Source organism: Heterodontus francisci, chromosome 3, assembly GCF_036365525.1.
Source record: "Heterodontus francisci isolate sHetFra1 chromosome 3, sHetFra1.hap1, whole genome shotgun sequence".
Lineage (NCBI taxonomy): Eukaryota > Metazoa > Chordata > Chondrichthyes > Heterodontiformes > Heterodontidae > Heterodontus > Heterodontus francisci.
In genome coordinates, this window is record NC_090373.1 from 69,284,550 (window position 1) to 69,312,385 (window position 27,836).

Consider the following 27,836-nt stretch of genomic DNA (forward strand, 5'->3'; position numbering starts at 1 on the left):
GTGTGTACAAGTTTTGAAAATGGTAGGTTATTTTTACTGCTATATAAAAACAAGGCTTATTATAATTTTCTGAGAAACCACTTTACTTTTTCTACAATTCGTTACTGTGTGTAAGATGCCATCTTGAGGTGATAAACTTGAATAATTCCAACTAACTTCTGTTTGGATACTTCAAGTATCCTCTGACAATAAGTTAAGATGTAATCAATATGAAAATTTGCAGAATTCTATAGTTACATCAATAAAAAAAGAGATGAAACTTACCATCTTTGGGAGTCCAGGCTGGGATCATAGCCTGAATGCACCACCACCCAACCCCCACCCTCCATCCCTGATCCCACACTGCAGTGCATGAGGCTGATATGCCTCCTCACTCAATGTCTCAAAATTTAGGTGGAACTAAAGACAAAGCAACTCGCTTGGGAACCATTGTACTTAGCCCTGGCCACCACCACCCCCTCCCTCCACGTTAGTGGCTTTGTCTTGAGCAGACAAAGCCTTTGTCCCCAATCAAGATGACAGAAAACTCCGCACAAGTTAGGGGTTCAGTGTATCTGGGCCCCAGTGGAGTTTGTGGTTGTTATGGAAGACTCTATTCAAAGCCAATGTGAGCAGTTTTGCTCCTCAAGTTGTTTGCCCCACAGAAAGACCCTTCTGTTTATAAGATTGCTGCATCTCTTTACGTAGCTGCAGCAGACCCAATATTCTGCTCTCAACCGGTGACCTCTTAGCAACTGGCAGATTCCCGTATGGAGCTGGTGTAGAATGACTGGAAACTGGGAATGGTTGTGCACATCTCAGGTGGGGTCAAAGGCCATTAAGTACCATTCCCACAGCCAGAGCATGGCCAACAGAAATCCACCCCTTGAGGAATGATACTGTACAAACTTGCTGGCTGATCCAATGGTGATTACTCTATTCCAGGGCATTTAAATCATACAGCATGACATAGATACATTAGCATAGAAACAATGCTCCCTAAAGTCTACTCAACTTGATTGATATTGTACTTTTTCAAAATTAAATAAGTAATATGTGATCTTAGTCGGAACAGAGTAAATCAGTAAGATGACTTATAACTTGTAGTTCCATAAAAACATTTTCATACCTTACACAAATGCCTTGGAGGCCACATCAATGTGTACAATTTTTTGACATTCTGACAATAACTGTGAGTGCTGTTCCTTTAATCAGTTCGCTGCAAGCTATGTATCGACCCTGACTATGGGGTAGTTGAGTCAGGAAATACAGCATGCATAAATTGCCCGAATAACCAGACTGGCTCATTGATGAAAACGTGCAGCACACATGGAATATACGGTGCAGAAGAAGACTTTTGTGTATCAGCTGAAATCAACAACATTCTGCAGGTACTACAGATTGTAATTCATTCAGTTCTTTCTCTTAAAAGCAATATTTCAGAATACACTTTGATTTAAGTGCCTTTTGTCATGACATTTGAAAATATTTCATCTGTATAACAAATGTCAACATTTCTGTTTCAGGCTTTTTATTTAGGCTAGGAAATTCCTTGTTGCTGCTCCCACTCTGCTAGTATACCTTTATTATAAATGTGCCTCAAAGCCCTGGTTAGACCAAACCTGGATTACTGTGTTCATTTCTGGGGGCGGCACAGTGGCGCAGTGGTTAGCACTGCTGCCTCACAGCTCTAGTGACTGCCTGTGCGGAGTTTGCAAGTTCTCCCTGTCCCTGCGTGGGTTTCCGCCGGGTGCTCCGGTTTCCTCCCACAGCCGAAAACTTGCAGGTTGATAGGTAAATTGGCTATTGTAAATTGCCCCTAGTGTAGGTAGGTGGTAGGAGAATGGTGGGGATGTGGTAGGGAATATGGGATTAATGTAGGATGAGAATAAGTGGGTGGTTGTTGGTTGGCACAGACTCGGTGGGCCGAAGGGCCTGTTTCAGTGCTGTATCTCTCTATGACATCTTAGGAAGGCTATATTGGTCTTGGAGGCAGTGCAGTGTAAATTTACCTGAATGATGCCTGGACACCAAGGGTTAAGTTGCAGGGAGAGATTACATAAACTCTGGTTGTATTCCCTGGAATTTAGAAGGTTAAAGGGGTACTTTGAAGTTTTCAAGCTGTTAAAGGGAACTGATAAAGCATATAGAGAGAAACTATTTTCACTGTTTGAGGACTCTAGGACTGGAGGCCATAGCCTAAAAATTGGAGCCAGGCTTTTCAGGAATGAAATTGGGAAACACTTCTACACGCAAAGGGTGGTAGAAGTTTGAAACTCTCGTCCACAAACAGCAGTTGATGCTAGATCAATTGTTAATTTTAAAATTGGGATTGATAGATTTTTGTTAACCAAAGGGGTAGGGGGCAAAGATGGGTATATGGAGTTAAGTCACACATCAGCCATGATCTCATAATGGTGGAACAGGCATGAAGGGCTAAATGGCCTACTCCTGTCCCTGTGCTCCTATGCAGCGGAAACTCCAATTTTAACTCTGGCAGGGTTTGGGTGCTGATGTGAATTTGCAAATTCACCCTCTGCTTTAGAATGCAGGCCCAGGCTATTTTAACTCTGGGGCCTGATTACCATTTCATTGGTCCACCTCCTGCTGGAAACAGCTGGGGAATAAGCAGGACTTGACTGTTGTCCTCCAGGAAATCACCACATACTGGCATTGCAACTAGATGTGAGGAAGGGAGTTGTGAGAGGGTATTGCAGGAGGGAATCTGGGGCAGGGAAGGCTGAAATTTTACTCGTGAGGTCTGGAGGAGTACCCCTCTTGGGCAGAGTGCATTATTCTGTGAAAATATAATAATATTGCTAAGACATGAAGTGAAGTTATTTGAGTTTGAAGGGAAAGAGTCAAACATTGTTCCGAAGAAGGGTCACTGACCCGAAACGTTAACTCTGCTTCTCTTTCCACAGATGCTGCCAGACCTGCTGAGTGAATCCAGCATTTCTTGTTTTTGTTTCAGATTTCCAGCATCCGCAGTATTTTGCTTTTATATTATTGTTCTTCTCTTACCTGGGTGTCCCCCCGTCTGCTGCTGACAACTATATGTTGAATTGTCTTTTTAGAGATTTTATAGCAGAGCACTTGGAGAATAGTGGTAGAATCGGGCAGATTACTAAAGGGAAATCATGCTCGACAAATGTACTAATATTCTTCGAGAATGTAACTAGTAGAGTTGATGAGGGGGAACCAGTGGATGTGGTTTATTTGGACTTTCAGAAGGCTTTCGACAAAGTCCCACATAAGAGATTAGCGTGTAAAATTAAAGTGCATGGGATTGGGGGTAGTGTATTGCGATGAATAGAAAATTGGTTGGCGGACAGGAAACAAAGAGTAGGGATAAATGGGTCTTTTTCCAAACGGCAGGAAGTGACTAGTGGGGTACCGCAGGGATCAGTGCTAGGACCCCAGCTATTCACAATATATATTAATGATTTAGGTGAGGGAACTAAATGGAATATCTCCAAATTTGCAGATGTCACAAAACTGGGTGGGAGGATGAGTTGTGAGGTGGATGCAGAGAGGCTTCAGGGTGATTTGGACAAGTTGAGTGAGTGGGCTAATGCATGGCAGATGTAGTATAATGTGGATAAATGTGAGGTAGCAAAAACAGGAAGGCAGATTATTATCTGAATGGCTATAAACTGAGACCTGGGTGTTCTCGTACACCAGTCACTGAAGGTAACCATGCAGGTGCAACAGGCAGTAAAAAAGGCAAATGGTATGTTGGCCTTCGTAGCAAGAGGGTTCGAGTACAGGAGCAGGGATGTCTTGCTGCAATTATACAGGGCCTTGGTGAGGCCACACCTGGAATATTGTGTGCAGTTTTGGTCTCCTTATCTGAGGAAGGATGTCCTTGCTATAGAGTGAGTGCAGCGAAGGTTTACCAGACTGATTCCTGGGATGGCGGGACTGACGTATGAGGAGAGATTGATTAGGATTATATCAGTTATGATTATATTCGCTGGAGTTCAGAAGAGTGAGGGGGGGATCTCATAGAAACCTATAAAATTCTAACAGGACTTGACAGGGTAGATGCAGGAAGGATGTTCCCGATGGTGGGGGAGTCCAGAACCAGGGGTCATAGTCTCAGGATACGGGGTAAACCTTTCAGGACTGAGATGAAGAGAAATTTCTTCACCCAGAGAGTGGTGAACCAGTGGAATTCGCTGCCACAGAAAGCAGTTGAGGCCAAAACATTGTATGTTTTCAAGAAGGAGTTAGGTATAGCTCTGGTGTCTAAAGGGATCAAAGGGTATGGGACGAAAGCAGGAACAGGTTACTGAGTTGGATGATCAGCCATGATCATAATGAATGGCGGAGCAGGCTCGAAGGGCCGAATGGCCAACTCCTGCTCCTATTTTCTATGTTTCTATGTATAAAGGCTGCATAGGAATTTCCACATCGTTCAGCTGCCTACACTCATTTTGCTCTCTTATATTCAGGTTTTATGGCAACAACTGCATCAGTAGGAATGCAAATGAACAGGAAACCTGCATCTAAAACCCGCTGCAGGATTTCAACACAAGTTTTCTTTTCAGAGGTCAGGATAGCCAAGTTGTCTAAGGTACAGCGTTCAGGTCTCAGTCTACCCTGCAGCTGTGGATCAAATCCCACTCCAGGCATTCATTCCTTTACATATGTGCCTTCACTTAGTAGTGATTTTGTTGTGATGAACTTTTATAAAACACTGGTTTGGCCTCAAGTGGAGTATTGTGTCCAATTCTGGCCACCAAACTTTAGAGGGGATGTGAAGGCTTTAGAAAGGGTGCAGAAAAGATTTGTGAGGATGATTTCTGGGATGAGGAACTTCAGTTACGTGGATAGATTGGAGAAGATAGAGAACGGAAGGTTGATAGGAAATTTGATAGAGGTGTTCAAAATCATAAGAGGTCTAGACCGAATAGATAAACAAAACTGTTCACATTGGTGGAAGAGCCGAGAACCAGAGGATACATATTTAAGGTGATTGCCAAAAGAACCAATGGTGACATGAGGAAAAACTTCTTTATGCAGCAAGTGGTTCGGATTTGGAATACACTGCCTGAGAGTGTGGTGGAGGCAAATTTAATCGTGGCTTTCAAAAGGGAATTGGATAAGCACCTGAAGAGAAAGAAATTACAGGGCAATGGGAAAAGGGCAGGGCAGTGGGACCAGCGAAATTGATCTTGCAGAGAGTTGACATGGATACAGCAGGCCGAATGGCCTCCTTCTGTACTGTAACCATTCTATCATTCTATGACACAGGTGCAATGGGGGCATAACACATTTTGATAAAATTCTGAGCCACTATTTGTAGGATCTCAAAGGCAGTTTTCATCGTCTTATAATTAACCATCTTTCATCCTTATAAATGTCTATGGTACTGCACTTGAAAGTAATTCAATATATACGCAATTGTACAAAATTGATAGGCAAGAAACAACAACTGGTCCATCAAGTCTGCCCCACAGTATGACAGCTAGAGCATCTTGACCAACATTTCCTCCTTCCACCAAGCCTGAACCACCAACCCCCCAGCCCCCACACCCTGCCATCACCCATTCCCACACAACCATGTAATCTGTAATCTCCTGGGAGATGCAAATAAAAAAAGAAAAATAACCCAAGGCCAATAAAGGAAAAATTCTTCTCCATCCCTCAAACCAGTCCAGGAGATCAAAAAGACCAAGTGTTACAGAGGGTCATACAATCATTTAGGGCATTCAAGGAGGCCAAGGCTCATCGAGTCCATGCCAGCTCTCTCTACACCAATCCAGACATCTCTTGCCCCTGCTCTTTCCCCATAGTCCTGCAAGTTTATTTCCCTCAAGTGGCCATCTAATTTCCTTTTCAAATCATTGATTGTCTCTGCTTCCACCACCCTCGTAGGCAGCGAGTGCCAGGTCATTACGACTTGCTGCGTTAAAAAGGTTTTTCCTCAGATCCTCCATATCTCTTGCCCTAAACCATAAATCTGTGTCCCTTAGTCCTTGTAACATCAGCTAATGCGAACAGCTTTTCCTTGTCTACCTTATCTAAACCTGTCATGAAGCTATCTATGTTACCTACTTAAAATATTATGTAGTGAGTTTCTGTGGGAGTTGTCCCACTTGTCTGCCGTTTTTTTCCCCCGAGCTTTCAGCAGTTCTTCCAACGAAGTTAAGGTGGATGAGCGGGCAATGCCACCTCTAAAAATTTGTCCCCAGAGAGTATTTCTGAAATACCTAGTAAGTATAATATATAAAAATACTTCCTTTCTAATATATACCATAAAGCAACATTGTTTTTCCTTCTAATTTTTTTTTCATTTTTTTTCCCCCCAGTACATTGAGAACTCAACTGAATTAGCAAAGAATCTTCCTGGTCTGATTAGGCAATTAGCCAACATTTCAAATCATGAACGCGCTATAACGCCTGGAAACCTTTTAGCCACAGTTGATATCCTCAAGACTTTTGCATCTATAACAAATGTTTCAATTAACCAGTCTGACATGAAGGTAAGAATTATGCACAGTGCAATCAAAAGTCAAAATGCCCAAATTGTGACAGCAATTATTGCTAAGATTCAGCAGAAAGACTAACATTTACTATATTGTGGAGGACCATTGATTCTGCTATTTCAACTTCATATCTAATGTTTTTCTTGTAACCATGAACATGGTCACCTGTTTCAAGTAACTTCTTATGACAGTGAGAGGCGAAGCAGGGGAGTACTGACTTTCTTAGACCCTCTGTCCACGCAAGATGTGGCGTGCAGCTCAACTGCACTTCAGCCTTGAAGCCACCAAAGTAGCTGCATTTTCTGTGGAGGCTTGCTGCCAGCAAGTGTTGCACAGTACACTTCATTGCAACTGCATGACAAACAGGAAAGCAATATATTGCTCTAAGCCTCAAAGGCTTGCAGCAACTTAAAAATCCCAGAATTGAGGTTACTTTTCTCCCTTATGACAGGTTTCAAATGGCTTCAGGACACCCGAAGCATCAAAGATATATTGCAAAAATTACTTTTATATTTGCAATCTGCTTTGCTCATTTCTTTTGAAGTGAATGTCAAATACCAACATCTGTTCCCAACATCAATTTTCAATCTGGCAACAGGTGTTTACCAACATCACTCAGAAAACAACAAAACAGTAGAATTTTAAGTTAATAGATCAGGATTACTGGAACATATACATTTAAAACATTAAATTATCATTTTTTAGGAATGCATTCTTTGTCTTCACCGCTTGGGTAGTAATAGGGCAGAATGGCTTGCCCACACACTACTCAGCCCACTAGGTTTTTATTCCATTAAAATATTTCCTCATTATCAGTGCATAAAAAAATCCCATGGACCATGAAAACATGCAGAGCACAATCCCCACTATTATGCTGGGATTGCACCCACAAGTGCCCTCAAGTGCTGACTTTGCTGGAGTATGCAAAGTCAATGGAAGGACATCTGATCCACATGGAGTCAGCAGGTGCCTGCACCACTAAAGGTGCATCTTGGTCACCTACCTGCTGCACCATTGCTGGCAACTTTGGAGGAGTACAACACCCCACTCCCAAGGCACAATTTAAAAACTCTTTTAACTTCCGTACAAAGGGGGTTCATATTACAATTTTAGAAAGAGACCGAGTGTACCAGTCTGCAGACATTTGCAGGATCCCATTTATGCCAGGGAAGTAGGAACTTCCAGCATTTGAAATCCCTGCCTTCAGCCCTCCCTCTTCAACCTCTTTCAAGAACAAGTGGGAACTCTCAGTTTTGATCTGGATATAGATATAATGGGCTGAACTTTATTCGGGCGCCACTCTCTGCGGCGGCACCCTTTTAAACACAGCGGCATGCCCGCATTCAGCGGCCGCCGCCAAGCCCCCGCAATATTACACGCGGGGGCTCATTTAAATAGAGGAGGCGGAGCGGCCGCCCCCTATGACGGTGCCATCGTGCAGGTGCCAGTGCCATTTTTAAAGGGCTTTAAGTCCTTACAATTAATTTTAATTTTTAAAGGGAAAATATTATTGATGTTTCGTAAGTATAAAATTAAGTGATGAAGGCCCTAACCCAATCCCCGCCGCCCCCCACCATGGTCATTTCATTGCTCAAAATAATCATCAATTGATTTATCAAATACCTTAACATCCACCCCCCCAAACAACCTTAAATCTTTTGCCCTTCAACCCCTTCCCACCATCTCCACATCCAAAAACAATTGATTTCCCCGTTCCTTCACCCCTCCCATCCCGAAATTTTATTACTCCCCCCTCCCCACCAGATTCTCACATGCGGAGTTCCGAAGACGCGGGAAGGCCAAATGGTGGCCATAAAATCACCGTGGGACAGCAGGTAAGTTAATTTGAATATATATATTTAATGGCAATCAACATATGAAGATGAAGGGCCCGCCGTCAGTAATATGCGGTGGGCCCTTCTCGACGTCGCAGGTCGAGGCAGGCCTCTCCCCACAGAATTTTGCTGGCCCCTGCAGAATTTTAATGTCTATGGCGGGCCGCCACTTTACATATTGATGGCAGCCACAGTCACCAATCATGTGGTGGGGGCGGCATTGGTGATGTCATTCACGGCATCACCTGATGTGGAAGCAGGTGTTGGTGCGATTTTTAAAAGCTGCTAGCCCAAGAGACAGTTCAACAAAATGCAGAGTTGATCCCTTCCCCCCTTTCCCCTTTGCAAATACTGCAGTGTTGACTCCCTTCCCTATATAATGACTGCAGAATTGACTCCTCCCCCACCCCCCCCCCCCACCCCCATCTCCCTATACACATACTGCAGAGTTGACCCCTTCCTCACCTCAGTGGTGCCAACTTTCCCTGGATGGGAAACTCAAGGTGCCTGAGTGCCGCACGTCGCACTGAAGGAAAGATCACTGCGGGTTATATTTAAATGAATGCAAACATTTAATTAGCATATGGAAAGCAGGGTTCTGTTGCAGAGCGGCGGAGGGGCCACCATGGAGCTTCCCAGCTGCTAGGATGATTGGGCCCGGGAATCCTGGTGTTGGGTTCCCTGGTATGCCGCTGCTGCTCTGATTCTCTGGCCCCCACCCCCCCGCCCCCGCCACAGAATCCAATGTCAGGCTGGGAACAAAATCCAGCCGCATGTTTCCCTCAACTTTCCATTTACTTGTGTTGATTAGAAAGGTTGCTGTTGCAATTTGCTGGTTTTATTTCAGCTGTATAATTTGCAGAATTACACAAAATCATTCAGCAATCAAAGAATTAGTGAGCTACTTTAATACAAAAGCAAAATACTGCAGAGCTGGAAGTCTGAAATTAAAACAGAAAATGCTGGAAATACTCAGCAGGTCAGGCAGCATGTGTGGAGAGAGAAACAGTTAATATTTCAGGTCGTTGACCTTTCATCAGAACTGGGAAAAGTTAGAAATGGAATAGATTTTAAGCAAGTGCAAGGGGGGGAGGGTGGGAAAAAGAACAAAAGTGAAGGTCTGTGATAGGGTGGAAGACAGGAGAGATTAAATGACCAAAGAGTGGGTGGTGCAAGGCCTAAGGAAGTGGTAATGGGACAAGTAAAGAAACAAAAGATGTGCCTAGAGGAGGTGTGAATGGCAGAGTACTGAACAGATGCTGTCCAAAAGCAAAAACAAGAGGACAGTGAGTTAAAAACAAGAAAAAGGAAAGAAAATAGGGGCAAAGGTTATGGTCTGAAATTGTTGAGCTCAATGTTGAGCCTGGAAGGCTGTATAGTGCCTAATTGAAAGATGAGGTGCTGTTCCTTGAGCTTACGTTGAGCTACAAAGGGACACTAAAGTAGGCCAAGGACAGAGATGTCAGTATGAGAGCAAGGTGGAGCATAAAAGTGACAGGCAACCGGAAGCTCAGCGTCACGCTTGCAACTGAACAGAAGTGTGCTGCAAAACAATGACTCAATCAGCGTGTAGTCTGCCCAATGTACAGCAGATTACATTGCGAGCAGTACACTAAATTGAAAGACTTACATGTAATTCTCTGTTTCACCTGGAAGGAGTGTTTGGGACCTTGGACATTGAGGAGAGAGGAGGTGAAAGGGCAGGTGTTGCATCTTCTGCACTTGCACAGAAAGGTGCCGGGGGAGGGGGTGTTGGCGGTGATTGAGGAGTGGACTAGGGTGCCACAGAGGGAATGGCCCCCGCTGAATGCTGAAAGGGCAGAGGAGGGGAAGATGTGTTTGGTGGGGGGCGTCAGCTTGAGGTAGCAGAAATGGGGAAGCAAATCTATTGAATTCGGAGGCTGGTGGGTGTAAGGTGAGGACAAAGAAAATCTTATGATGGTTCTGGGATGGAGCAGATGGGGTGAGAGCAGAAGTGCAGGAAATGGGATGGACCTGTTTGAGGGCCCTGTCAACCACGGTTGGGGGGAATCCTCGGTTGAAGAAAAAGGATGAAATATCAGAAGCGCTGATATGGAAGATTGCAACATAAGAACAGATGTGATGGAGACAGAGAAACTGGGAGAATGGAATGGAGTCCTTACAGGGGGCAGGGTGTTCAGAAGTGGTAGCTGTGGGAGTCAATGGGCTTATAATGAATGTTGGTTGATAGCCTATTCCCAGAAATGGAGACAGAGAAGTCGAGGAAGGAAAAGGAAGAGCCAGAGATGGACCATGTGAAGGTGACAGAAGGGTGGAAATTGAAAGCAAAGTTGATGAAATTTTCCAGTTCAGGACGAGAGCAGGAAACTGCACTGGTACAGTCATTAATGTACCAGAAAAACAGGTGTGGGAGGTGGCCTGAGTAGAATCGGAACAAAGAATGTTCCACATATCCCACAGAAGGGCAGGCATAACTAGGAGCCATGTGGGTACCCATAGCAACAGCTTTTACTTGGAGGAAATGAGTGGAGTTTCAGGAGAAATTGCTCAAAATGAAAACAAGTTCAGCTAAGCGGAGGAGGGTGGTAGTGGATGGGGACTGGTTAGACCTCCTATTTTAATAGTTACCTTTCTCAAACTGCTTCTCTCTATTTTGTTCCAATAAGAATTTTATCTGATGAATTACCTAATGAAGCTGTATCTTGTGTTTCCAGGATTTCCTCGGAACAGTAAATGGTCTGATCAGTGGACACTCGGAGTCAGTCTGGAAAACAGTGAAAAATAAAAAGAACGACAACACCAGCTCCGAATTGTTAAAGTCAGTAGAGGTATTTACCAGGTTATTGTCCCCAACTGAAGAATCTTTCAAAATCATACAACCAAATATTCAACTGAAGGGGATGAAGGTTGACTCCACTTCTGGCAAGCCTTATATTGTAAATTTCAGTGATTTAATGGTCAGAAATAAATTGTTAAATGGTACTGTGATCATTATTGAAAGTGAATTGGCGAAACTTTCAAAGAACTCCCTTGCTATCAGCATTGCATATGGAACAATGATTGATATCCTTTTCCAATCAAGCAATACTAGCAGCTCCAGATTGAATGGTCTTATTATGACAACAACTACAGAAAACAGTTCAACTTGTATTGAGATGACTTTCATACCACTGAACACTACATTTGATCCAGCCAGTGTCCAATGTGTATTTTGGAACTTTGCTCTTAACGGTACTGGAGGCTGGGATCAAACAGGATGCAGACCTGAAACAAATGGGAGTAATATTGTCTGCAAGTGTAACCACCTGACATCCTTTTCTACTTTGCTGCTTTATCAAATCCCTAAAGAAAGCCCATTTTTGAGCCATATAAGCCACATTACAACTGGCATATCTCTGGGGTGCTTGGCAATCAGCGTTATTATCGAAGGAGTTGTGTGGAAGCATGTGACCAAAAATAAAATCTCACAAGCCCGTCATATTATAATGCTGAATATTGTTCTGTCTCTACTGACTGCTGATACATTGTTCATTGCATCTGAATATGTGATGCCAAATACAGCAGTCTGCATACCGACTGTTTTCTTAATGAACTTTTTGTTCCTTGCCTTGTTTTTCTGGATGTTCACTCTAGCCCTACTGCTTCTTTATCATTTGATTTTTCTTTTCAAAGATTTCAGCAGAGCTGCTATGATGACAATCTCATTTACCTTGGGCTACCTGTGTCCATCAATAATTTCAATCAGCACATTTACAGTTGCCTATCTAAGAAATCAATACATAAAAAAGGATAAATGCTGGCTCAACACAGAGGAGATCTACCTTTACCTTTCTTTTATTGTACCAATATTGACCATTGTTACAATCAACATGTTCATTGCATTTGTAGCCATGTGTAAGATGCTGCGACCAACCATTGGGGAGAAGCTCAGCAGCCATGCAAAGGACAAAAATGTGCCCAAACAAATTGCACGAAGCATTGCTATCCTAACCTCACTCCTGGGTCTCACTTGGCTACTTGCATTTGCATTTCTGGACAAACATCCGTCAGTTGCCATCCATTATGCAATTAATATTCTCAATGGACTCCAGGTATCTATTAAATAATGCCTGTAACTTTCGATATTTTTCTAGTTTGTGTTATGCAAGTTATACATGAAAAATATGACTAACTGAGGATGTTGTGATAATATGTTATGAGGCAAGAATTCAACATGGTCAGGTCAACAGAAGTGTAGAAGTAATCAAAGGCCTATTATGCATTAGAATCCCAATTTTTCAGTATTTACATAGTTAAGCTTGTGCATGCCCAAGACGCATGGTAACACCCACACAGGGTATAGGATTTGTCATACACAGGAAGGTACAATGTAAAACTAATAGCCAGCTGTTCATTCAGGTCCATCATCTGCATTTAAAAGAAGGATCCTTGCTCCTAAAGGGGAGTCGAACCATGGCTGGAAGAGGCAATTTGGGCAAAAGTCACCCGTTCAGTGATGCAATCCTGAAGGCAATTTTTTTCTGGGGCAAAGGTCCAGGCTCCAATAAAGGTGATAGCTCAAACTCTCTGACAGAAAGTAGAAGAGCAGATTGGCAATGATCACCTTGGACCTGGGAGTAAATGGGGAAAAAGCTCAGTGACATTGGAAAAAGTGGCAAGATAAATTCTTTGTACAATGCTGTCCCTTAAGCCATGGGTGTATGTAGCACACCGGATTAGTAGGTCCCTTGGCTATCAAACGAATAGAATATGTTTCCTTCACACATCATTCTTGCATGCAATACACTTGCAATGGAAAATTCAGCACTTATCCAAGACTATGCAGCAAACCACCTCCCTGCAGTGGTGGAGTGGGGTTTACTCAGAGGCAGAGCACCATGTAATGAGTGGCTTTTTCACAGTATTCTGCATGGAAGTCCCAAAGCAGCAGGACACTCAGTTCAGAAACGTGTGCTAACTAGTACTGTTACTGTTGTGATTGAAACTTGGACACCCAATCACAGGAGTCTGTCTCTGTGAGATTGGAATGGCTTAGAGATAATTTGGAAGAGCAGCAGGCATCCCCCCCCCCCCCCCCCACACACAGAAAGCACCTTTAGGAACTGTTCACATGCTCTAGAGGTTTCAAGGTGTGGTTTTCAATACCAGTGGAATGGTTGAAGAAAGGGGGTTAGGCATCACCTATTCAAAACAGTTCTGAATGACAGTGTTTTCAGCCCTTCTTGCTTTGTCGCTATCACTTTTGATACATCAAATGATGTGATCCTCCTTATCTTGAAAATGCAGCAGTACGCCCAAAACAAGCCTGGCCTCCCCTCATTCTTGCATGCAATCATCCAGCAGGAAGCAGCATTTTAGAAGTGCACAAGTGGTCTGTTGGACGCCCCACCACCCGATTTGTTCTAAAAACAAGTACATGGAATTTGCTTAGCATTAGGAGAAAGTAGAATATCACTGCTCACGCGCTCCTGCCATAAAAAATGAGCCAATGGTGAGCAGCGTATTGCACATGGGTGTAAACTTACATGGACAGAACTCCTTTGTAGGTTGACCTTAAAGCAACTTGCAGTTGGCTGTATTACTCTGGTATGTCTACTGTATATCACATTTCACAAATACTAGTCTAAAACTGGTAGCCTCAATATAACAGAAGCTTTATTTTCACTGGAGAAAGGAAGATTGAGGGGAATGTCATTCAGGTTTTTAAAATGTTGAGAGGCATAAATAATTTAGATATAGAGAGTCTACTTAACGAGGACTGTGAATATCGAAGTAAAGAACATGAATTTTAAAAATTGCTCAGCAACTTGTTTCTTTCTATTTGCTACACCTGTTTTGAGAATACCAACAATGCTGGTGCATGGGGGTTAGAGCACTTCCTGTTAAAACAGGACTTTTAGCTGCCAATATGCTTGCATGTTTATTAGATATGGTAGGTAAATTCTAATGGCCATTATTTTGTGGTTTTACATCCGCTGCCCCATGTAAAACTCTGCTACTGGCTACCAAGGTGTAAGCCATAGTGTATGGTTTTTATTCTACTTGGGCTACATTCATGGTAGTGTCCAAGCAATGAGTTTCCAACTATAGACCTGCGAAAGGCAATGTGTGCCTATTCATGCATCTCATTGGAAGATCCGTTCACAGCTGCTGAAGTTGATTATTAGCTCCCTATGTAGCTATTGACAATCTCAGCAGACCCTCTGGTTGCACATAGAGCTTATCATCAAGGTGTATTCTGTGAAAATAACAGGAACATCTTGCAGTTATATAGCACCTTTAACATAGCAAAGCATGCCAAGGTGTTTTACAGAAGTATTATCAAACAAAAATTAACCTGAGGCACATAAGGAGGTATTAGGTCAGGCGGCCATAAGCTTGAGCAAAGAGTTGAGTTTTAACGAGGGAGAAGCAAAGAGGCAGAGAACCAACAAGAATTTTATCATGGGCTGATTGATGCTTTGTCAACCCCATGTTATAGATTTCAAATGGTAAGTAAAGTACCTTGCTTATAAGTTTGGAAAAGTATTTAGAGTGGCATACTTTTCAGCTAATATATAATAATCATACATAGATCCAGCCCATGGACAAGTGTAAAAGTTATAATTCACGAGCTAAAGGACGGTGTTAGTAATGGGAATGGGGGAGGATATAACAGGATAAATGGTGAACAAAATGTATTATCCCAGCTATACCCCTGCTGATTACTGCTTGTCAGAAAAGCTTGCTTAAGTGTATGATTTCAGTCAGAGTAAAGTGGACGAACAGAACAAACAATTGATAATTGCTAGTGTTCGGTCTGATTAGTTGAAGACTTGTTTATCGGCTTAAATATATTTTTCTTTTTTCCAGGGATTCTTTATTTTGGTTTTTGGAATAATCATGGATAGTAAGGTAAGTTATAATCACCAGTTTGTACAATTTCATCTGTTTTACACAACATTTAAACTCTTTTACTCTGATATTACATTAGGTACAAGATGCCCTAATGCAGAAGATCATGTTGTCACCAGTTTCTTCCCAAAAGTCGGTAAGTTTATGTTCAGTTCGGTCAGAATATAGCTCTCACATTGTTACAGACAGGTAGTAAATGATTTGGGTGGTTCCCACTGTTGATCTCCCAAATGACTGCAATCATGTTTTGTTTAAAATGATGAGTTAGCCCCTAAGTGTTTTTAGGGTCAAATAAACAGACAAATGACAGGTTTTCTTATAGGTTTAAAACAGAAGATTAACAATTTAGTGAACAACATTCATTCCCCAAAATGTTTGCAACATCACTCACGCACACATTCACTCTCACATTCACTCTCAAGGGAAAATAGATTGAAGGTAAAGGGTAAGAGTACAAGCTGTGGTAGATGTTCGTGGTTTACAGTAAACCTGTTGAACCTTCTAAGTAGGACAGTCTCTTTTAAAGGTCCTGAGGTTTGTAGTCTTGAACTTCTTGAGGTGTTTTAGATTTCTGATGGTTAAGATTTCAGACTGGAGGTGGCGGTCATTTTCAGTTCTCTGCTGCAGCAAGTTGAAGTGTAGAATTAGCAATAGGGCTTCTTCTTGTTTAGCTGGATCTTTCCACAGCCCCTGGCTATACTGCCTTCTGTAATGTTACTGTGATCTTCCCCTCTCTCTCTAGAGGGTTGCCGACCAACAACCACCCATTTATAGTAATCCTACATTAACCCCATATTCTCTACCACATCCCCACCATTCTCCTACCGCCTACCTACACTACGGGCAATTTATAATGGCCAATTTACCTATCAACCTGCAAGTCTTTGGCTGCGGGAGGAAACCGGAGCACCCGGCGGAAAGCCACGCAGACACGGGGAGAACTTGCAAACTCCGCACAGGCAGTACCCAGACTGAACCTGGGTTGCTGGAGCTGTGAGGCTGCGGTACTAACCACTGCGCCACTGTGCCGCCTTATCTCAGGATTGAGAGTCCCACATAATAAGTTGCCGACCTGATGCCAGTGTGAGGGACATCTCATAGCAGCTTGAGAGGATATTTGAGAGGGAGGGAGAGGATCCCATTGTTGTGATCCATGTTGGGACCAAGAATATTGAGAAGAGTAGGCAAGAGGTCCTGTTGGGAAGGTACCAGGAACTAGGAGCTAAACTAAAGAACAGGACCTCAAGGGTTATAATCTCTAGAATATTACCTGAGCCACATGCAAATTGGCATTGGGATAAGCAGATAAGAAAGGTGAATATATGGCTAAAGGAGTCATATGGGAAAGAGGGTTTCTTTTTCATTGGACACTGGAACCAGTACTGGGACAGAAAGGAACTGTATTACTGGAACAGGCTCCACCTGAACCAGGCTGGGACCAAAGTCCTAGTGGAAAAGATAAATAGGGTGGTCACAAGGAATTTAAACTAGTAAGTGGGGGGGTGGGGGGTGGGGAAACGGTTCAGGTGGAAAAGGTAGTATACACAATAGTTTGAAAACCAAGAAAGGGAAGAGAGTAGAGTAACAGTTAGAAATTGTGCTTTAGGCACTACAGGTAAAGGGAAAACTAAAAGAGAACTAAAAAAGGAGAAAAATAAGAAATGTGTCAGTAAAACATTAGAACAAAAGGACAAGCTAGGGTACATGGTCCAAATAAGCATTCTTTATACAGACACACAGAGTATAAGAAACAACCTGAATGAATTGCAGGTGCAAATTCAACTTGGAGGGTAAGACAAGGTTGCCATTATTGAGACATGGCTGCAAGACAGTCAGGACCAGGAACTAAATGCAACAGGTTATTAGGTCTACAGGACAGGTAGGGAAAATGGTAGAGGGGGAGGAGTAGCCCTAGTGATTACACATGAAATTACTTCAATAATAAGAGTGGATATAACTAGAGGTAAGCAAGCAGTGGATACTTTATAGGTAGAATTAAAAATTGAAAAGAATTTCAGACAGTTGTGAGAGTTGTATGTAGGCCCCCTTAAAGTAGCTGTGAAGTGGTAGATTGTATAAATTCAGAGATTAGACAAGCAGGCTAGTTTTTAATGGGGGATTTAAACTTTCATACAGATTGGAATAAGCAAACTTGCTCCTGTCAGAAAGGTAGTGAATTTCTTGAATGTGTCCATGATATTTTTTTGCAGCAATGTATCTTAGAACCAACAAGGGGCATGCCATATTAGATTTCATAATGAGTAATGAGCCAGATTTGATTAACAGTCTAACAGTCTAGGAACAGTTATATAATAGCGATCATAAGAGATCAACGGAATATTTGCAAGGGAAAAATGTGAAACAGCATTAAGATTCTAGATTTAGATAAGTCTGACTTCAATGGGAAGAGACAGAGACTGTCCACAGTAAACTGGGCATATCTATTAATGGGTAAAACGACAGAAGATCAATGGGATGTGTTCAAAAAAGAATTGAATGTGTTACAGAACCAGTTATATCCCTATGGGCAAGAGTTTTATTTGCCAAAAAGAGAACCATGGGCAACTAAAGAGGTAAGATACAACATAAAATTTAAAGAAAAAGCATACAAAATTGCAAAAATAGCACAGATCCTGGCAAATGGGAGTGATACAAAGAACAGCAAAGGGTAACAAAACAGTAAGAGCTACAAAAAAGGTGCATGAAATGTAACTTGCGAGGGATATCAAAATCTATACAATATTTTTTACAGTTAACATTAGGAAATAAAGGGTGATCAGGAGGAATGCGAGCTCCTTAAACTGATAACAGTAATATTGTCAATGAAAATAAGGAAATAGCAGACATGCTGAATTATTACTTTGTGTCAGTATTTACAGTAGAGGAAGAGGTCAGCATCCCAAGGAAACTAATATTGAATCAGGGACAAGGGTCACTAAAATTAATGTAAACAAAATAACAGTAATGAAGAAAAAATGGCACTAAAGAGTGACAAAACCCCAGGACCAGATGGTTTCCATCCCAGGGTTTTAAAGGAAGGTCAGAACATTGCAGATTTCCTAACTATAATGTTCCAAAATTCTTTTGATTTGGGAACTGTTTGTTTAGATTGGAAAATTATGCACATCAGTCTGCAATTTTAAAAAAGGCGACAAAGGGAAACCAGGGAATTATAGACCAGTTAGCCTAACATCTGTTGTCAGGAAATTGCTAGTCTATAATTAAGGCTAGGGTGACTAAACATGTTTAAAATTTTCAGCTGATCAGAGATAGCCAGCATGGATTTGTAAAGGGTAGGTCATGACTGACAACCTGATTGACTTTTTTGAAGAGGTGACGGAAGTAATGGACAAAGGAATTTTTATGGATGTTATTTATAGTGTCACCTAGAAGGCATTTGATAAAATCCCTCACAAGACTATAAGCTAAAGTTGAAGCTCGTGGAATTGAAGGCAAATTATTGACCTGTTTAGGAAACTGACTAAGTGGCAAGAGAGAGAGAGTAGGGATAATGGGCAGATACTCTAATTGTCAGGATGTTACTAGTTGGGTCCTGCAAGGATCTGTGTTGGGGTCTGAACTATTCACTAAATTTATTAACAACTTAGATGATGGGATAGAAAGACATATATCCAAATTTGCCAATGACACAAAGCTAGATAACATTGTAGCAATGTAATTGGAAAGGTAAAATTACAAAGAGATACTGATAGTTTAATTGACTGGGAAAAACTGTAGCAAATGGATTTCAATGTAGGCAAATGTGAGGTCATCCACTTTCTAAATGTGAAAAGCTGGAAACTGTGGCGGTCCAAAGAGACTGGGGGTCCATAGATCATTGAAATGTCATGAACAGGTACAGAAAATAATCAATAAGACTAATGGAATGCTGAGCTTTATACCTACAGGACTAGAATACAAGGGAGTATAAGTCATGCTTAGGCTATAAAAACCTATGGTTAGACCACACCTCGTGTACTGTGAGCAAATCTGAGCACCACACCTTAGGAAGGATATACTGGTCTTGGAGTGCAGTGTAGATTTACTAGAATGATATCTGGACTCCAAAAGTTACATTACAAGGAAAGATTACACAATCTAGATTGTATTCCCTAGAATTTAGAAATTTAAGGCGTGATCGGATTGAAGTTTTCAAGATATTAAAGGGAACAGATAGGGTAGATAGGCAAAAACTATTTTTGCAGGTTGGGAAGTCTAGGTCTAGGGGATATAGTCCAAAGATTAGAGCCTTTCAGGAGCAAAGATAGGAAACACTTCTGCATGCAAAGAGTGATACAAGTTTGTCTCTGCAAACGGCGGTTGATGCTAGGTCAATTGTTAATTTTAAATCTGAGATTGATAGATTTTTGTTCTTCAAAGATATTAAGGGATATGAGGCAAAGGCGGGTATATGGAGTTAGGTCACAGATCAACCATGACCTTATTGGATGGCAGAACAGGCTTGAGGGGCTAAATGACCTACTCCTGTTCCTATCTTCCAATGGGAAACATTTTGCTTCATGTTGCTGATGGATCCATCACCTTTGTAGAAATTGTTCAATTCCAGGGAGACCTTAGAGAAGATATGGCCCACCTTTACAGTGATTACCCAACTTTTGTCCTGAAATGTTTCTCATTCTATATATAAATATATGTAGCACTTCTGTGGATATTTTTGAATGATTTAACAGCACTACCTGCATTTCAAATCCAGAATAATTCTATTTTGGCTTGACAAGATATGGGTGGTGGTGTGCTCCAGAGCTCAGTGCTGGAACCTCTTTAATTTTCCATTAACATAAATGATTTGGACATAGGTATAAGGGCAATTGAATAAAAGTTTGCTGATTATGCCAAATTAAGGGGCATGGAAAACTATGAAAACAAAGCCGCTAGCAGATGGAATTAAAAAAAAATGTTCTCCCACCGATTGGCCTCCCCAGCTTGCCCAAGTTGATTTTCGTGTGGGCCTGAAAGTGGGCAGTCTGAGCTCATGCCATACACATACAGGATCCATATTTTAATGTTTAAATTGAGGTCCTATACCATTTGTAGCATCCCAACAGCATTTTTGTGTGCCAGTGGGCTTAGTGCCACACACACTTCATTTGTGGTAGTTAGCGGTGAATTAAGTAATCAGCAGTGCTTAAGGGGGGGGGACCTTTGAAGACTGTGCCTGAAACAGGTAGGTACAGATTGTTTTACAGACTTTTGTGGGGCCAGGAGAAGCATGACTCTTCATGTCCTCCCCCTGAGATTCCCTCACCCCTTTAACTCATTACCTACAGTTCAGGCCCTGGATTTCCCACTTCCTTCATCGGTAAGCTGCCTGTGAGCGTTGGTTCAGCGCTTGCAGTTTGCTGGCATTTGCGGGTGGGGCCCAGCCTTGCAAATGGCTCGGGCCTTCCACTAGTGCAATTGGGCGGGTGGTGTAATTGCATGCCACATATGCAATCTGCACTCTAGTGTAAATCGGGTGCCTGTTTTTTTCACGGAGAAGGTTATTAGAACATGGAGGGTTTTATCCAAGTAATTTATTGAGGTAGAGGTTCTAGTGTCATTTAAAAGGGGCTGACTTCTGCAGAGCCTCTGCTCCCTGTGTCAGATCCGACTTTCACCTCTGACACCTTGAGGATAATGAATGAAACAGTACCACACATATAAAGAGACTGCAAGGATGACTCAGTGGAAGAAAGTTGCTTACCTTGATAGCTCTGATAAGGTTGTTGAGCTTCTGCATTGTAAAAAAACATTTTGGGATACCCAGATGGCACTGGCTGCCACAGTTAATTCCTTCTATTGAGTGAGTGGCATGATTTTGGTGGGTTTCTGAACACCCCAACTCCAAACTGCCCATAAAAACCTGTAAAAAGGACATACATGTCAGTCTGTAATGTTGGCGGCTCTTCCTTTGACCCTAGCTACCATTTCCCTCTAAACAGCAGCACTTTCTATATCCTGCTGCTGTACTACGTCTCTGCTTCTTCTCTAGTTACCTTTTTCTCCCTGACGCAGCCATTCAAGGGCTATTTGGGCCCTGTCTCCGGCCTCTTTCCCAGTTTTCCACTCTCCCCACCCTGCCCCTGCCCATCATATCTGAGATGTCGCCGTGTCAGTACACAGCTGTAAAATATAAACTTGTTGCTTGCTATAGAAGGATAGTTCTGAACTGAAGTTGTTTAATTTTTGTTTTCTGGAGCTGTAGTGCTTTGTAGTAAAATATCATTTTTCTCAGTTTGTAAACAGAAGTTTATATACAGCCACTGAATGACCACAATTGAAACACAAGTTTTGCTGATTCAAATGTCACTTATTTCCATACGTTGGACACATTTGTTATAAATGCTCACCACAACAATGGCCCTTCTGTTAGCTACTGCAGCTGCCTGTCCTGTTGTCCTTCATCCATTCAGGTCTCCTGCTGATAACTTTTTTAAATGAATTATTAGTCACCTTATCATTTTCCATGTCTTTTTGTTCCCCCTGTTGGAAACCATTCCAAATCACTTTACATTGGCTTTGAGCCCTCAGATTCTGCAGGGGTTCTTCTGGTCTTGAGCTGTGACTTAGGAAAACAGTGGAGAACCGCCATATATCCAGGTTAATGCAGTTTCCCTAGGGGGTTCTCCGATCTTCTGCTGAAGTTATGGCAGGAGACTGGGAACACCATATAGAGACTCGGGGCCCTTTAGCTCTAACTGCACACATGACTTGTTGATTGCAATCATCTCACTGTAACACATTCAGTTACTGCACACACAGGCAGTTCCTACTCTTTACATCAATCAGTCTTGTTCACTCTGCTTTCCCAGCTGATACACATCCTTACGCCTTCATGCTCACCACGTTCGGTACACCTACTTTCTATTGAAAAAGACTTACATTTATACGGCGCCTTTCATGATCTCAGGATGTCCCAAAGCATTTTGTAGCCAATGAAGTACTTCTGAAGTGTAGTCACCATTGTAGGAATATTATCTTAGTCAGAATATGATTCATAATAAGCAAATTGAGTAACAAGATGCTGTTCTAAAAGATTCATGTCTTCACTTTGAATCATTCTGGGATTTTTTGATAACTAAGAAAAAGAGTAAAAGACTATCAAAAATAAATAAATAACTGCATTTGGTAAAAGTTAATTTTGTTTCTTTTATAGAAGCTACTGGCCAGTTCAACTTCAAATTCTTATTGAACATCTGGTTATGAGATATTTTCGAATAAAAGGTCAGTATGATAACAAAATTAGCATACTGGGTCCATAAATGGGGCAATGGCAGGATAAAAATCAGGGGAGAGTGTGTACAGAAAGACAGTGACTTACTGCTGAAGGCCAGTCATTGTGATTTTTAGGTAAAACGTCATACAGGTGACTCGTGCTTTTGCCACAAACAGGTTTAAGGCCGAATTGAAATTTTCAAACAGGAACTAACTGACATTGTCAGGTCTCCTAAAACCTTTCTTGTGTCAGTTGGCACTGGCACTGCTCCTTCCTTAACCTGCTCACAAATCATGGGTAACACGGTTGGGAGCAGCCATTACAGTGCTATTTAAAGAGATACTCACCTGCTCTCATTTGAAATATTGCATACGTCTGGTCTGGGAGGCATTCTGCTGGTAGTTATTAGTGATGTTTGGCTACCTAAACAAGTTAATGTGTTTGTAGTGGCCACTCAACCTTCTGTAACCTTAAGGGGCTTCTGGCAATTTGTTGTTCTGATGCTTATGTGCCCCACGTTGTGAAAGAGAAAAATCTCTAAAGTATTAGCAACCTTAAAAGAAAACCAGCTGTTAGACTGGAAATAAGTGTATATAAAACACAAACAATGATTTACATAACATATGAGAACAATTGACTGACTGCAAGTTCCATTGTTTAAAAATATGCAAATCACTTTTGTCTGTGTAAGACTGAGGAATAAATATACTGAAGTATTGCAAATCACCTAGGTTCATTTTTAGAAGGGGTTTTGGACTATTACACAGTATTTTCAAAATTCTATCCAATATTTCTGTACTGTGCAAAATGGTCCTAGCAATGACCCAGTGGTGTCATTGTGTTTTCTCCAAGTCTTTTCATACCTTCTGTTGTCTCAGAATTCTCCTTGTTGTCATGCCATCTAACATAACAAAGAGGCAAATGCAAAGGAGCAACAGCAACCTGGGCCATTCTCTTAGTGTGGCATTGAATGACAAGTATAATCACGGTGCCCACTGCCTACCTGATGGGTTGAATTTTATTCTGGCAATGGTGGTTCCGGCGGTGGACTGGAAGGTTGGGGGAAACCCCACCTCAGCCCTCCTTCGGATCCCCACTGCGATACTACCGTGGGCAGGCAATTAACTGCCCGCTGTCAGGGATGCCTTCCCTTTAAGGAATTAACTCCTTCTTTCAAGAGCTGCCAGCCAATCAGGGGACTGGTAGCTCTGCAGTACTGGCAGTGCCCCCGGGAACGGTGACCACTGCCAGTACTGCAGGAGGCCCTACAATACTGAAGATGTCAGAGACCCTGGGAGATGGAAGTGGGGTTGGGGTCACTGGTACCATTCAGGTAGGCTCCACGACAGGGTGGGGTGGAGTGCTGTTGAGGGTGTGGGGAGGGGTGTTTTCCTGTGGGGAGCACCACTGCTGCCAGGCGGGCACTCCGGGGGTCCTCCATTGCCCACAAAGGAAGGACACCCCTCCATAATCCCACTAGGAAGCTGCCAGGTTTTACCCGGCAGCGTTTTCATGCGGTGGCCGGCCCCTCTGCCTTCCATTAAATTGAAGTGAAAATGGGATGAGGCCCATAAGTGACCATTAATTGGCCACTTCTGGACCTCAATTGGCCTGGGGCAGGAAGGCCGTCTTTTGCCTTCCCACCCTGGACTAAATTAGAAAGTGTTGGGAAGGCAACGGGAACTCCACCCGCCTTCTGACACAATTTTATGGGTTCCTCCACCTTCATTCACATCCCTAGGGGGCCCATGAAATTCAGCCCGATGTGTCTCAGGGTGTCCAAACTGATCAGTTACCTGAACCAAATCAGATAATCTCCTTATTAAGGATGCTGGCAGAGGCCTGGAGGTAGGTGATGGGGGGTGGGGGTTGGGGGAAGGGGTGTGGGGTGGGGAGACAGGGAAAGGGGGGGCTTAAACAATGCTAAGGTGGGGCAAGGCTGGTTGCAGCCTGCAATATTTTTGCAGAGTCTGCAATAACACTTCTGTTCCACAAAGTATCAATTTTGAAACAGTAATTCTGGCTTTATCCTGATTGGAGAACCAGTACTTAGGGATAGAGTATCCACATCTCTCAAAATTGCAATCGGGTCCTAACTACTGTACACTATTAGGACCATAATTCATAAAAGAATGAGGCCTGCTGCTTGTTTCAGACAAGTGCTTCAGCTGCCTAGTGGTACGAATATCTGAACATAAGAACATACAAATTAGGAGCAGGAGTAGGCCATTCGGCCCTTCGAGCCTGCTCCGCCAATCAATACGTTCACGGCTGAACTGATTACTCCACATTTCCACCTACTCCAATAACCTTCCACCCTCTTGCTTATCAAATATCTATCTACCTTTGCCTTAAAAATATTCAAAGACTCTGCTTCCACCTCCTTTTGAGCAGGACAATTCCAAAGACTCATGACCCTCCGAAAGAAAACATTTCTCCTCGTCTCTGCCTTAAATGGGCGACCCCTTATTTTTAAATAGTGACCCCTAGTTCTAAATTCTCCCACAAGGGGAAACATCCTTTCCACATCCACCTTGTCAAGACCCCTTAGGATCTTATATGTTTCAATAAAGTCACCTCTTACTCTTCTAAACTCCAGCGGACACAAGCCTAGTCTGTCCAATCTTTCCTTGTAAGATAGCCCGCCCAGTCCAGGTATTAGTCCAGTAAACCTTCTCTGTACTGCCTCCAACGCATTTACATCTTTCTTTAAATGAGGAGACCAGTACTGTACACAGTACTCCACATGTGGTCTCAACAATGCCCTGTATAGCAGAAGCATAACTTCCCTACTTTTGTATTCAATTCCCCTCGCAATAAACAGTAACATTCTATTAGCTTTCTTAATTACGTGCTGTACCTGCATACTAACCTTTTGTGATTCATGCAGTAGGGCACCCAGATCCCTCTGCATCTCAGAGCTCTGCAATCTCTCACCATTTAGATAATAAGCTTCTTTTTTATTCTTCCTGCCAAAGTGGACAGTTTCACACTTTCCCACATTATACTCCATTTGCCAGGTCTTTGCCCACTCACCTAACCTATCTATATCCCTTTGTAGCCTCCTTCTGTCCTCTTCACATGTTACTTTCCTACCTATCTTTGTCATCAGCAAATTTAGCAACCATACCTTCGGTCCCTTCATCTAAGTCATTTATATAAATTGTAAAAAGTTGAGGCCTCAGCACAGATCCCTGTGGCACACCACTCGTTACATCTTGCCAACAAGAAAATGACCCATTTATGCCTACTCTCTGTTTCCTATTAGCTAACCAATCTTCTATCCATGCAATGGTAGACATCTGTGAAAGTCACAATCGATCCATTAGCAGGGCTAAGGAGGCAGTAAGGCTCCCAACTGCAGTTTTCATCCCTTATCACCATTCTCCCCTATTTAAGAACATAAGAAAGAACTAGGAACAGGAGTAGGCCATGCTTTACTTTTCTGCCCTCTCCCCATGTTTTCCAATTTAAAAAATGGCCCTACGTTGATCACCCTGTGAAACCAAATTAACTTAGTCACATTAACAAGCACTTCAGAAATGCTGCTTCTTGTCGGGTAAATTTGGATATCTAACCCTGCACTGTAATACCTGACTTCTAATTGTTCTCTGATCCTCATTTTTTCCCTGTTCTAATCTTATAGGATTCCATAATATTACTCAACAATTGTACTCAGGAGGTCAAAGTACTTCACAGGGTATTCTCTTATATAAGAAAGATTTGCATTTATACAGCGCCTTATCACTGGGTGTGAATCAATTACAATTATGGCACACTGGGATACAACGCTACTATTCTTGAGTAGCTTCTGCATGTGGGAATGTCTAGTGCAGTGAAAACAAGTGAAAAGCACAAATTTACTACATCTTGAAACAGCAACAACACACTGCGAAGATACTGTCAACGTATTTCATTGCCTCCAAAGTTTGCAAAGTATGTTGAACAATTGTATATTTTCTATGATTTGACAAAAAGGGATACATTGATACTGTGCTTAATCCCTCATGTGAATGCCTTGCTTCAAAGTACTTATTAATATTGTTTAATTGTTTAATAATGAATATTTCCAATAGATTACTGTCCAGCCATGTACTAAATATGGCGATACATTGAGGAAAGTTGATCTTTCATTTGTTTCAATTATTTTTCAGTTTAACGTTATTTTTACAGATGTTTTATTAAATACTCTTGCTTTGAATCCTGACAAAATAGTAAATATTGGTGTTTGTGTATATCTTAGCTGCATACAGCAGATATCTGCAGAAAAGTGTGTTGTTCTTTTAATTATGTGCATTTGGGTACAAAATTGTCTCATGATTATTTTAACCAGGCAAATACAAATCTGAAAACTGAACTTTTGATTATGATTTTTAGCCTGAAAGTGTACCTTTCTGCATGGAACTGATTTCACGCAAGTTTACATACATAAGAACATACAAAATTCATGGTAGGCAATGATAATTGGAACGGTAGCATGGTGCTTATGTTATTGGACTAGTAATCAAGAGATGTGAGTATAAATCCCACCATGGCAGCTGTGGAATTTAAATTCAGTTAATTAAATAAATCTAGAATTTAAAAAAAACAAGCATCAGTAATGGTGACCATTAAAATACTAGACAGTAGTAAAAACACAACCGGTTCACTAATTAGGGAACTTATCTGCTCTGGTCTATATGTGATTCCAAATCCACAGCAAGGTGGTTGACTCTTATATGGCCTACTAAGCCATTCAGTTGTATCAAAACCACCTTAGAAAAATCCACACAAACTGCAAGGGTTCAAGAAGGTGGCTCACTACTTACCTCTCAAGGTCAATTAGGAATGAGCAATAAATGCTGGCTTTTCCATTTCCCGAGAATGAATTAAAAAAGATTAATCAATTCGCCTCACACACATGGGGCTGGATTTTAAGAAGCCTTCGATGTTGGGATCCAGGGCGGGGTGGAGGCCTGACGATGGCTCCGGATGAGGCCCGCCATGGACCTTGACGCTGACAGGGCTGGCCTGATCCTCCCGGTGGTGGTGATGCACCATGGTGGCCTGGCGGCCGGCTCTCCCGCGCCTTAGGATCCACGTCCAGGGAAACGAGGTGCAACACTAGTGGGGAAGGTTGTAGGCATTGGTGGAAGGGTTGTAGTTTAAGGTCTGTGCAGTTGGAGTGGAGGGGGTGGGGGAAGGTCAGATGGTAAAGGTAAGTGTTTTTTGGGGGGGATAAGGCAAATAATTAATTTAATTGTTGTTGCGGGTGGGAGAGGGGCAAAAGAAATGTATTTATTGAATTTCATTCAATTTCTCTTTAAATATTTAAATTAACCAGTAGGCTAATCGGCGGCAGGCACATAAAATTCAGCCCATGATAGCAGGAGCATCATGACTAGATACTTTCCTCTCCCTCTCCACAACCATGTAATCTTCTGGGGGAGGCAAAAT

At 42.2% G+C, this 27,836-nt stretch overlaps 1 protein-coding gene and 1 long non-coding RNA gene across 2 annotated transcripts; both read left to right on the plus strand.

Annotated features, from left to right (window-relative positions):
- Window position 1: 1 nt before the first annotated feature.
- LOC137367059 (adhesion G protein-coupled receptor F5-like) lies at window positions 2–15,211 on the plus strand (the record flags this gene model as incomplete). Its single annotated transcript, XM_068028538.1, has 5 exons — window positions 2–22; window positions 1,195–1,370; window positions 6,297–6,470; window positions 11,005–12,381; window positions 15,143–15,211. Coding segments are annotated over exons 2-5 (1,701 nt in total), but the record flags the coding sequence as incomplete, so codon positions are not given.
- A 50-nt stretch (window positions 15,212–15,261) lies between these two features.
- Window positions 15,262–26,669, plus strand: LOC137352329 (uncharacterized). Its single transcript, XR_010969682.1, has 3 exons — window positions 15,262–15,320; window positions 22,341–22,408; window positions 26,047–26,669. It is a non-coding gene; the product is annotated as an uncharacterized lncRNA (long non-coding RNA).
- Window positions 26,670–27,836: the final 1,167 nt, after the last annotated feature.